The sequence below is a fragment of the Sebastes umbrosus genome, chromosome 16 (assembly GCF_015220745.1).
Source record: "Sebastes umbrosus isolate fSebUmb1 chromosome 16, fSebUmb1.pri, whole genome shotgun sequence".
Classification (NCBI taxonomy): domain Eukaryota; kingdom Metazoa; phylum Chordata; class Actinopteri; order Perciformes; family Sebastidae; genus Sebastes; species Sebastes umbrosus.
This window is the reverse complement of record NC_051284.1, coordinates 4,798,887-4,811,337: the sequence shown is the minus strand read 5'-3', so window position 1 is coordinate 4,811,337 and position 12,451 is coordinate 4,798,887. Positions and strand designations below refer to the sequence as shown.

General features: G+C 39.5%; 1 protein-coding gene across 9 annotated transcripts in view; it reads right to left on the bottom strand.

The window, feature by feature from the left end:
* nrxn3a (neurexin 3a) overlaps nt 1-12,451 on the bottom strand; it is a 187,800-nt gene that overhangs the window by 52,637 nt on the left and 122,712 nt on the right. For 8 of the 9 annotated variants that reach the window (XM_037796375.1, XM_037796376.1, XM_037796371.1 and 5 more), the window contains exons 11-17: nt 10,858-11,061; nt 8,807-8,833; nt 4,673-4,792; nt 4,269-4,389; nt 3,115-3,375; nt 1,777-1,967; nt 351-524 (exon numbers count right to left, since the gene is read on the bottom strand). In XM_037796375.1, the coding sequence (XP_037652303.1) occupies nt 351-524; nt 1,777-1,967; nt 3,115-3,375; nt 4,269-4,389; nt 4,673-4,792; nt 8,807-8,833; nt 10,858-11,061 (1,098 nt within the window). The remainder of the gene's footprint in view (nt 1-350; nt 525-1,776; nt 1,968-3,114; nt 3,376-4,268; nt 4,390-4,672; nt 4,793-8,806; nt 8,834-10,857; nt 11,062-12,451) is intronic. The other variant, XM_037796373.1, reaches the window with a different exon arrangement.

Sequence of the window (12,451 nt, the reverse complement as noted above, 5' to 3'; positions counted from 1 at the left end):
CTAAACATTCACAACCTTCAGAAAAAAAAGAAACTTTACAAAAGTATGAGAGATAAAAATGGAGCACCTGGCAGTATTTTGTGTCACTGCACTGGCAAAAAACTGCTCTGATGGTGATCACGACGGCACTGACAATGGGCGACCAATGTGGCCGATAACATATGATGGGGCCTGACTCTAGCACTGGGTAAGTGAGGCAACGAGTAGAGTTAATAGAACGGAGGGACCTCCGTATGGATACAAGGCTATGGAGCTACTGTTTGCATTGAGCAGGTAGAACGGGCTGCTGGAGCTGGAGTTGGAGTTGACGTTTGTGTTGTAGTAGTCTAAATCACGGGGGGACGGTGTACCTTCACATCCACGCTCAATCTGTCCGCTGCGAAACAAGGCGTCACTAAGGAGATCTGGCAGGCGACCGTTGAGGTCCACCGACGCCAGGCAACCCTGGTAGCCTTCTCTGGAAGCCACCAGTTTAGGCAGGCTGCCGTACATGCCTGGGCCCAGTCCTGCGATGAAAAGATCACCTGGGGTGTAGAAAAACATAGAGAACACTGTAGGAGGATCTTATCTTATACATGTCCACATTATAAATTCTGTCTTTATATATCAGTTTCTTGCAGATCTTTGCCATCTTCATTTGTTGTCGGGGTAAAGTAAATTCTGCTGTATTTTATCAAGTAAATAGGAAATGTACTTAGCTATATTAACCGCAACGCATACCCGCTAGACAGATGTTTTGTCGTAGCATGGTGTTGGAAGTTATACTGTACAATGCAGCACGATTTAAAGGTCCCAATGTAAAAAGTGAGATTTTCAGGTCTTTTACATTATAAAGCAGGTTTAAGTGCGATATAAATACTGTTAAATTATCAATACTATCAATATACAGAGAAATACACACAGCCTGTGTTCAGCAATTGTGGGTTTGAAACAAGTCGTTAGGATTTCTGTCCATTTGTGATGTCACAAATATACAATATTTAGACCATTACACAGTTTTAAACGTAAACATTCCAAATGTGTCCCAGTTTATTTCCTGTTGCAGTGTATGTGAATAACATCAGCTGACAGGAAGTAAACATGGACCCAAGCTGTTGCCTAGCAATGCAATTCCGTTGCAATTCCATTCAAAGGCACTAAAACGGAGCGTTTCAGACGGAGGGTAAATACAGGTATATTCAAGCAGACAGTATAAGGAAAATAATGTGTTTTTTTTAACATTACAGCATGTAAACATGTTCTATTAGAAACACAAAATACAAGTATGAACCTGAAAATGAGCACAATATGGGACCTTTAAACACTGGGCAGTTTGGCAGTCCAACACAGCACTAAACCAGTGTAAAATTGGTTCTGATTAATTAGAACCAAAACACATACAGTAAGCACGCTGGCAGTCTGTCCACAGCTATTCACTTTAGAAATCAACACAGGCAGCATCAGAACTTGTGCTTTTTGTTCCCACTTCCCTAATTGACTTCCTACTAATTGACCCAATTTGCTGCTAGTTACCTCGCTCCACCTAATGCATAGAATGAGCTCTCAATACCACTTACTACACCCTACAAATGTGTTCCCATGGTAAATAATACTGTAGGGAGACTGACCTTTACCTTGGTAAAGTGTAAAAAGACATAGAGAAAAAGAATGCATGACGAATGCCGTAAAATACACACATTTTAATGCACAATTACACATTTTTTAGTAGTTCAACAACATACTGGACACACAAGGAGAGTAAACATGTTAAAGGTGTTAGTCATGTCCTTTGCATACCTTTCAGGTCCAGGTTCTTGGCCCCATTGATACTCTGACTAGTGGCCGTGGCGTCTACTTTCAGCGTGTGGGTGTTGCTGTTGTCTCGGGTGATGGCCACGTTGTGCCACTGGTTGTCATTCAGTGCCCTGTCACTTTTGCCCTTGATGAGGTTGGGCCCATTCCCAAGGTCAAAAACATAGTGAATGTATCTGCAAGAGGAACGTTAGTGAGAGTTACAGATTACTTAAGAAATCTTCATCTTTCTGCCTTCAAAGCTATTCTTTGAAATGTGCACAAACTGGCAGCCCTGAGCCAAAAGGCGAGTGAATTTTGATGACTAATGCTGCATTCACATGGAACCCAGCAGACGGTAGACGGTAGACGGACGACACCTTCTGGACAGCACGGGAAAAACAAGAAAACGGACGGCAAAAAATAAAACAAGCATGCCAATATGTTGTGATGTATTGTTTAAAAATAATGGAATAAAATATATAAAATAAAGTCATTGTGACTCAGAGGAAGAGCAGATCGTCCATCAATCAGAAGGTCGGTGGTTCGATCCCCGGCTCCTCCAGTCACATGTTTGAAGTGTCATTGAGCAAGATACTTAAACTTCAAACTGCTCCTGAAGGCTGAGCCATCGGTGTGTGAAAAAGTATTTAGATTAGATCCTGATGGGCAAAGTTGGCACCTTGCATGGCAGCCTCTGCCATCAGTGTATGAATGTGTGTGTGGATGGGTGAATGCTGACATGTAGTGTAAAGCACTTTAATTGGTCGGAACACTAGAAAAGGCGTTATATAAATGTCCATTTACCATGTAATTATACTAGTAATGCATGAAGCTACAAATACAGATTTCTCTTAATATTCTATTGCAAACTTTAAAAGTTTAAACTTGTGCAAGGGAGTTACTGTACGTAACATCCAGGTGTAAATTCCGTTGCAGAAAATCAAAAATGAAGACAGACAAAAGGATTATTTGTGCAACTCCAGTCTTTGAAAGCTTTGTATGAATTTGTCTTGTCTTGTAGGTGAATTCTCTGAAATGCCATTCTGCCATTCAACAATATTCCAAAAATGTATCAAAACTCACCAGTTTTGATTTTTGAACACAGCTTTAATGACAGGTACTAAAACCCATACTTAGTATGTTCCCTAGATTATGAGGATCTATTTTCATGACAGTGTAGCACAGACAGTGCTTGGTATTATACTTTTTATAATCCTTTCACATTGCCATCTGACACATTGTTATCATGAAAATATCTTTTTATAGCAACTTTAAGTCGGTGCTGCTACTAGACCTCCAATATTTCAATGTGCAAAAGCATCCGTTCAAAATAAAACTTACCCTTTAACCAGTTCTACAGCGATGAAATCATTGCCATCTCCAGAGTTGAAGATGATGAAGCCGTCCGGGGAGGTGGTCTTGAACTGGAAGAAGAGGTGCATGGATGTGTAGGCCTGTAGAGTGGCCAGGCTCAGATAGCTGCTCTTGGATTTGAAGGTGACAGGGTCGGCGATTATAGAACGAATCCCAAAGCGGGCATTGAGCTCGCAATAATCAATGTCACCGTTCTTGCACAGGTCGATGTAGAGCATGCCGTTAAATCTGAGGGAAAGGACAGGAACAGGCACTTGAAATGATTGTCTTAAAAATAAGGTTAATGCTTCAAAGTCTGAAAATATCGGTCGAGTATCATCGACAGTACAGACCCTTGGCTAAATAAATCTCCAGTTAATGTATTGTTTTCTTCTTAAGAAAATAAAAACCGAAGTCATTGACTTTGTTTAGCCATCTGGGGGCAGAAGAACACCACAATAAGCTAGCAAGCACACTGGCGAAACATATGTCATGGTGTGTAAGGCTCATTTTCATATTTTAAGTAAATAGTTGATGTAATTAGTTATTATTTTCTAAATTCATACCTGTTATTTCTATGGTTTAAGACAGTCCAAAACATTAGTAAACAGGAACAACTCTCCAAAATCCAAAAAAACAGAGTGCTAAAACTCAAAGGTGTGATGTCATTGGGTAAAAAGAGTGGAGCTGCTTCATAGACAATTGATTGAACTTCCCTAGGCCATGGAGATAACATTGGAATTCTTCATTTAGGTGGTGTTCCTCTTTCAATTTTCTCTTTTGTTTATGTCCACTAGATGAACATGGTGAAGTCTAACATTAACTTTACACTCTGGTTTGGTCTCCACCAACTCCTGAGAAACAAATCCGGCTCTTTAGTTGCCCAATGTTCTTCAACAGCTACTCACTAAATGTGCCTTCTTTACATGGGGAGAGAGCTGAGACAGGATCAAACAGTAAATGTGCTGTGAAACCAAAATAACTACCTAAATGAGGCAAAATAATGATGTAGAGCTACAGAATTTGGGTGACAACGCTCTGTGGATTCGTTATCTTGTCATTGCTTATATGAAAACAATTCTTAGTAAAATGTTAAAGATATATATATATACACATTTAAACAGTAAGTATTCTGAGTATACCTAAGGCTCTGCAGATGACCAATGAAGCTGGACGGGATGCTGGAAACAAATCGACGCTCTGTCATGATGCCTGTTTCTATGTTGTGGAACTCCAGGCGGGTGTGGTCGCCCACCATTTGGCCTGAAGACGGGGAGGGTGGAGGGGATGGGTTGAAAAGAAAGACAAAAACGAAAAGAAAAGAGAACACTGTCTGACACTAACACAAAAGGGCTGATTTAAGGAGAAAATTACATCAACAGTATTAGATGGATGCAAACTGTCACTAAAGGTTACATATCTACAAGCTATACACTGATTCTATCAGTCTCTATGGCAACACACCACGGCGTGGTGTACTACCACTGACAAGGCAACGCTAATGACATTTCTTCAAGCATGAACCAAGTGGATGCAGGTTAAGTACCTTCTGCTACATCATCGTCAACAGTTAGCTTGTAGGTTTTGCCGCGACGCACCACTCGCACCGTATGCCATTCATTATCATTGAGCTTTTGCCCGGCATACAGGGTCTCCGGTCCCTTGCCTGAGAACAATGGTCAATCACAAAGTTAAAAACATCCTGAGCCTAAAACCAAACCTTTGTTTTCCCACCTGTCAGCCTGAATTCTACAAGCAGCTTAGCTTAGCTTGAAATGGCTTTAAATATAGTTTTCAATCTACGGTACTTCTTATATTCTTTGGGAAACAAGGGTTTGGTTTAGTCAGTGAAAAACACAGAGAAAAAGAAAAAAATAGAAAAATACTTGACACCTGTAATTGTCATAGAACACACCTGAGCACTGTGCTGCAGAACAGAGTCACGGCTCTTTGAAAACAGAGAAAGGGCGACTACAGCAGGACAAATTGCTTTTACTCATCGTAGGCTCATAGAAATCTTTTCCTTTCACTCCTTCCCTGCCTTCCCTCCTTTTGTTTCTCTTTTCATTCATTTTTTCTGACCATGAAGTACAAACCGAAAAAGTAAGCTGAGAAACATCAGTCACCAGTTCAATATAAAATGCCATTTCATGCTCCTTTTGTAACCTACCCCTAATCTTTTTGACCTTATGACCTGATAAAATACAACATTTATGTTTTTTCTCATTTGAGGAGAAGTTTGCTGACAGGAAATACATGGAGGTACTATATGATGTCACTCTGAGATGACACTGTTTTGTCAGTGCCTTCAAAACCTTTACAAATGACCATTACCAACAACAAAAGTCATATGAGTGTTTTCTCATCTGGAAAGGTCTGGTTGAGTTTTAGGCACAAACACTATTTAAGTTTAAGACACAATCAAAAGAAAGCAACATTGACTGTTGGTATGAGATGCAACAGCTGTTGACAGATTTGAAGTCAATCACCTGTCAATATGTGGTTATATCTTGGTGTTTGACTAGTGGCGTCGTTAGGGCCGATCATACAGGCTTCAGCCCCGAGTATTTTAAGCTTGCTCACGAAAATTTTGGGTGTTCAAAATTTGACAGTTTAATGTAGCACAGCGGAACTTTCCTAAGAGCATCATAGGGAGACACATAAGTCAACTCTCAGACACTCACTCGCCGATTGTAAATTGAACAGCTAACGATAAGTTGCGATTCACTTTAAATTTGTTGACAAATTGGTAACGTTACAAACTGGTTACCGGTTATATAAGTTAACGTTACGGTTAACCAATTTCACGTTAATAATAGATTCTGGTGACTTCATTCTTTATACATCCAAAAAAAGGAGCAACCAAAGACTTTCAGTCATCCGCAAGTTTACAGGACTTCATGCTGCAATATCTGGGGCTCATGATATGAAATCCTAATGTTACCATGGGCCCTATCTTACACCCGGCACGAAGTGGCGCACAGCGCAGAGCCAATGTCATTGCTAGTTTCAGACCGACATGGTTGTCATTTTCACGCCCAGCGCCCACGTTGTGTAAGTAGCTAATGTACTTTGCGTTTTGGTCTTAAGATGAGGTGTGGTCAGGCGCTTTGTTGGTGCATTGTTATCTTGAGGCAGCAGAAAGCGATTGCACCATTGACCAACAAAAACCTGGTCTAAAATACGGCACAGTATTTTCCTGCTATTTAAAGGGCACATTATTCAGATAGTAAGATGTGTGTACTAGCAGGCTACACACACAGGAACACTAAATTCAGGCGGCGGGTGACAGTTCAGAATATAATGAATATAATGAAGTAAGACTCTCAGGGATTCTGTGTTGATCAACCTGCAGCGAGAGATTACAGTGATCACACCTCTGTGGCATTTCCTCTCATCATCCCTCTGTGTGTGCGAGTGTAGTCGTAGGCTAATTCAAAGTTTGCGGGCCCTCTCCTCCTAAACAGCGGCGTTTTGAGGCTACGTGTCCACAGGCTCCGTCCTTTCCACGCTTCCCTTTCATTGTCTATGTAAGCAGCCGTGCAATGCATCCTGGAAGCATCTACTTTACAAAAAAGTTGTGGATGAGGGAAACCAAAAACAGATGTTTATTCCCCTGTATCTGTCTAGGGATGCACCAATCCCACTTTTTCAGTCCTGATAGAGATATCTGGACCTTGGGTATCGGCTGATACCGAGGACCGATCCGATACCGGTGTTTAATTAATAAGCTGTATGCCTCACTGCGTGGAAGTGACTGGGGTCATTATGTTATGTGCGTGGACTTAACTTCCTTAATTAATTCCCTAACTTTGTAAAACAAAATGTAACAACTACATACATAGATATACAGTAAATTTACTGTTATGTATTATTAAAATAATAAATCTTACACCAGCAACTTGGTAAAAAAAATAAATAACAGGAATTACAATTCAAGTGTAATCCTTTTTAATGCAGCAACAAATTGATCAAATAGGAACTAAATCTAATTCTATTCTCAGGATTTCATTCAATATTCTCAAATTTCACATTATATACAGTATATAATAATTTTCTGAATGGCATGCCATAATATATATATATATATATATACATAACAGATGTAAAGAGAAAGATCTCCATGGCCTCATTATAAGTAAAAGCAAAAGTATAAATCCTGTAGCTATTTGTGAACCCCTGATAACCGCTACCCAACCGAGACACTATAAACAACTTTAGGTTGTAAAGGCAGAAGACACACTTGTAGTTGTAAAGAGAATCACCATTCCTAAACTTAGAATGCAACCTGACATAATAATTGGATTTCAAATTTCCCGAACAATACAAAACTATCCTGCATACGGTATTCTGGATATTTTTTGGGGAGTAATAACCTTTAGCTATTGTTTTAAATCTGGTTATTGACAGCTCAGCTATATTCATAATATTCAATATTAATATCCTAAGAAGTCATATTCAACTGGCCAAACAGGATTGTTTTATCTATTAATTTCTGTATGGGATCATTTTGGTGCTGATAAAAAAAAAAAAAAAATGTGGACCTTTCCTTTAATTTCATTCACAATGTGTCCTCATTATGCCGTTTGTCTGTGTTGTGACACATGGACGTTACCTTCAGGGTACTGCTGTTGCATCTGTTTTGTTTCAGCCATGTTGGTAAGGTTTAGGTTACAACAAACATTTTACATTAATTCCATGCACACAGACTGTGGACTGGACTCCAGTACAGTATGCTTTAAGAAAAGATCGTTACATTCCCTAAGCTATGTTAATATTGTAGGTAGCCTTTTTGTTCTCCTGAATGCACTCGAATTGTGGGACATGTTTTGGTCTTATGGAACGTGGCTTTTACTTGAAGTGGATTTTGAAGCATGAAGCAAGTCTTGTTACATTACACTTCTCACCAATTTGTATTGCTGCGCTATAATGAACTTTACCTGTTACTCATACCATTTGTCCATTCTTTATAATTAACATCACCGGGTGGAGGGAATTGTGTTACACGTTAGTGTTAGAAAAAGGGGGTTGCAGGATTAAAGATGGGGTCGGTGTTATATGGCCTGTGTTGAACATCTACATCTACAGTTTCTGGGAGATGTGTTTAGAGGTTGGATAATGAACCTAAAAACTAAGCTGTGTTTGCACAAACATTGTAATCACTTAATGTCATCACTCAGTTAACAAATAACAATATATACAGTATACTGTATGTACATCCTTACTACTGTATACGGGGCAAAATAGTGTGAAAATGTTTTTTTATTTTTGATAGCAATTAGAGAATGGGACAGTAAACCCATTAGGAGAAAATAGAGTTATATATAGATATTTTTATAGCTTCAAATCATAACAGAAGTTATCTCGAGACGCCTTCTTTTTTTTTTTCTTTTTTTTTTTTAGTAAAGAGGTTTATCTAAAAAGAAGTTTAAGATATGTCTAATAATTCAAACGAACCATTCCATTTGACTGAGGCTATTTCTGTTGGCTCCCTGTTGAATTATGGGTAGTCAAAACCAACTAAGCAAACTCATCCTCCACATGATTGGCTAAAGAGAAAGCGGAGGGCGGCGCAGGACTCACATTTTTTTAAAAAACACACATATTTCCTTTAAAAATAAAAACAACATCAGCATACCATCAACATAGAAAGCAAAATGAAACTTGAGTGTTAACTTACTGGAGTTACAGTTTATCCTGATACAGTCTAGATGGGGAAGAATAAATGACAGATGAAATTGCATCCTTCAAGGTTACTGCTGCAGACATCCAAAAACAAAAAGTCCACCCTTCCGGGGACGTACACATGCAGAGAGGCAGCCATTTTATATTCATTTAGTATTCATTTTTACAACTTTATTATCATAAAAATAATTATATATTTTAAAGATTTCTAAAAAAACATCATTTAAGAGTAAATAATGCATGGATTTGTCACATACTGGTTGTAAAAAGCTGCTTTTCTAGAGCTTGTGCTCTTTTGTTACCCGTAGTACCAGAGTTCAAATTTATCAATTGTTTAGGCACAGTATTTACAGTAAAATGGCCACTTTGTAGTACCAGCTACATGAATTTTCCAACCCAACACTGACTGTTCCATTTTAGGTTTGAATATTCAGATTAGAAAAAGGTCAAAGAATCTGGCTCCAAAGACCTCCGCACCTACAAGGTGGTAGCAGCCATCCGTTTTAGAGCCACTGATCTTTGAAAAGTCAAGAAATAAATTTCATTTAATTTGCTATTAAAACAGCAAAAAAAAAAGAGGTTTGAATTTGTAAGACAATGGTGTGATAGACAATGGAAGTATATCTGAACAGTCCCGCTGAGGCCAGAATAACAGTGAGGGTTGGTCACCATGTGGCTGGTGGTTTCATGTGTCGTCAACCGCAACAGAAAAGTGGGAGCAAACAGCCACGATCCAATCAGCACCAGCACCATGCAGAGGCACAGGAACCCCAACCATCACATCTGGAGTACTAGCCTATATGCCTACATGTGTCTCAAAGCTACATCAGAGGTTAGATCTTAAACATATATTGTATTTACGCTTTTACAAACGTTCTGTAGCAAATCACACATCGGCTAAAATATCATATGAGGTCTGACCAATTCGAGCTGCACATGAGCATTTTGACTGAAATCTTGGGTATGATTTACATAATATAATCAGTGAATGACTTCTCTATAAATGGGGCTTGGCAAACCAGCTAGCGTCTGCTAATGTTGCCATTACCTCTTAACATTTTAGGATTCCTTACTAGTTGTATATGTAAGATATAAATTGAGATGTGTGACTCATTTTTTCATACTTTACAGATTATGATTGGAAGTGTTAAGGAAGTATTTGGGGTCGCAGCCAGCTGTAGGTTTTGCTGGGCTCTGTTCTCGGGCTGTTCGCCTGACGGGCCGCAGGCTTAAGGCCTTTGAAGGGGTGAATACCATCTTTTGACAAAGCATGATGGAAAATGAAGTTGACAGGTAAACATAAAAGAAACAAAACACTGAAGAAGCATATAGACTTCAAGAAAAAAGACACCATCATTAGCAAAGAAAACAACCACCCGGAGGAACAGGAAGGCGAAAGAGAAAAATGACTCGATGTCAGACAGAAACATGAGGTTATAGTGACGAAGACAAGAAAAAGTTCCTTCTAATGTCCTGTTGGATGATGACTGGAGATCAGTGGGCATACTTGGTGGAAGTCACCTCTTAGAAAGTCTCAGCACACTTTGTTCTTTAAAAAGACTTTAACCAGACTTTAAAGCCCAGTATCTCCACATTGTAATGTATATTCTACTTATTGTGCTGTGACTGTCTCAAAAGTTCCGTAAACAAGAATATGGATATGACTATGGTTTGTCTGTTTCAAAGATGGGCCAAACATGTTTACCATTGAAATAAAATCAGATATGATGTGTAGCCTAAGATGTATTCCAGTCAAGAGTTGTATTCAGTAAGCAGTCCATGGTTATCTGTGTGCACAAATCGCATTAACACCCATGCAAAAAAGATAATAACTCTCTTATCTATGTTCTAAAGCTGGTAGAAACCTTTAAGGGATCATATATGATGAGGAACTAAAATAAAAAAAGAAACTGTGCACAAAAAGACAGAAGTGACAGGAGAGGAGAGGTCACCGCTCGACAGTGAACTGTCTCACGGTGAAGGTGGAGGTGTAGAGGCAGATGGGTGGGTGGGTGGGTGGGGGGGGTTGGGGGTGGCATACGATACCTAGGTTGACCGTGAGTTTGACACGACTCCCGTCCAACTCCAGCCTGAGCGTGTCGGCTGAGTCTCGGGAGGTGGTGGCCATGAGGATGCCGTAGGCCCGCTGGCAGCGAAAACGCAGGGAGACGTCCTCGGCTTCGGTGTGCATGATGGTCGGCATCACCACCTTCATGTACATGCTGCCGTCGTAGGAGAGGATGGAAGCCTCTGTGTGACAAAGTCAGAAGCATAGAGAAATGTTAGCCATATTTCATACCAATATCACCAATTAGTCATGCTAGTGGTTGGTCAGTTGATCCAGACCATGGTTGGAGACGAGGAGACGAGGAGGCACAAAATCGGGAAATGAGATGCAGCTTGTGACATGGTTGGTACCAATGGATTCCTCAGGTTTTATAGTTTCATATGATACCAGTATCTTCACTCTAGCTTTAAAACTGAGCAGGCAGTGTTGCTTAGGTGGATCAAAGCCAGGGGTCAGCAACCTTTACTATCAAAAGAGCCATTTTAGGCAAATAAATAAATAAATAAATCTGTCTGGAGACACAAAACATTTTAGCATTGTGATGAAGGTAACACAGCTTATAGTCTACGTATATAGTATATAAGTCTAATGCAGTGAGGGCCCAAGTGCAAATGTACTACGGAGTATTAGGGTCACATTGAGGGAAAACAAATTTGAGATTTCCAGAATAAAGTCATAGTATTACGAGAAAAAAAGTCGTAATATTACGAGAATAAATTCATAACTTTACGAAGAAAAAATAAAATAACACGTAAAATTACTACTTTATAATATTATGACTTTATTCTCATAATATTATGACTTTATTCTCGAAATCTCAGATTAATTTTTTTTCCTCAATTTGGCCCTAATACTACGTCGTACAATAGACCTACAACAATGATAAATAAAAATGAAAATGTAAACAAAAAAACAGGTATTCATTTCCACAATTTTTTTTTTTAAATCCACAGGGAGCCACTGGAGAGGGGCTAAAGAGACGCATGTGGCTCCGGAGCCGCAGGTTGCAGACCCCTGATCCAAGCACACACTACAGTGTGGAGGTAGCAGTAGCAGAAAGAGTGAGGTACTATTCCAGAAAGGCTGCTTCCACAGCCAATAACATGAAGTCGTACAGCATGCCTCATTTATCTGCTGCAGGAGTTGTGGATTAGGCATTCCACAATCCCTCGTGGCTCTTTTTAGTCTGAGTCCTCATCTGACTGCAAAGCATCAGCACACTTCCCTGTTCTACAGATTGGCTGTTACACCATGCTGTGGTTGGCTGCTGCTTTGCCCTCAGTGTGAAATAGAGTGCTATCAGCGACATGTAGATATGTTGATGGTGGTGAGCACTGAGACTCACACACACTCAAAGAACACACAGTGTGTGACACTTTCTGTGTGTCTAACATGCAGCTACTGAGCTTGCATGTCAAGGTCGTGCAGAGTGTAGAAATACTCTATTGCAATTTTTACTTAAGTAAAAGTACAAAAGTATTAGCCTCAAAATATACTTAAAATAACAAATGTACTCATGGTGCAGATTAATATATTAATTGTATTGTAATTATTGATGCATTACTGTGTTCA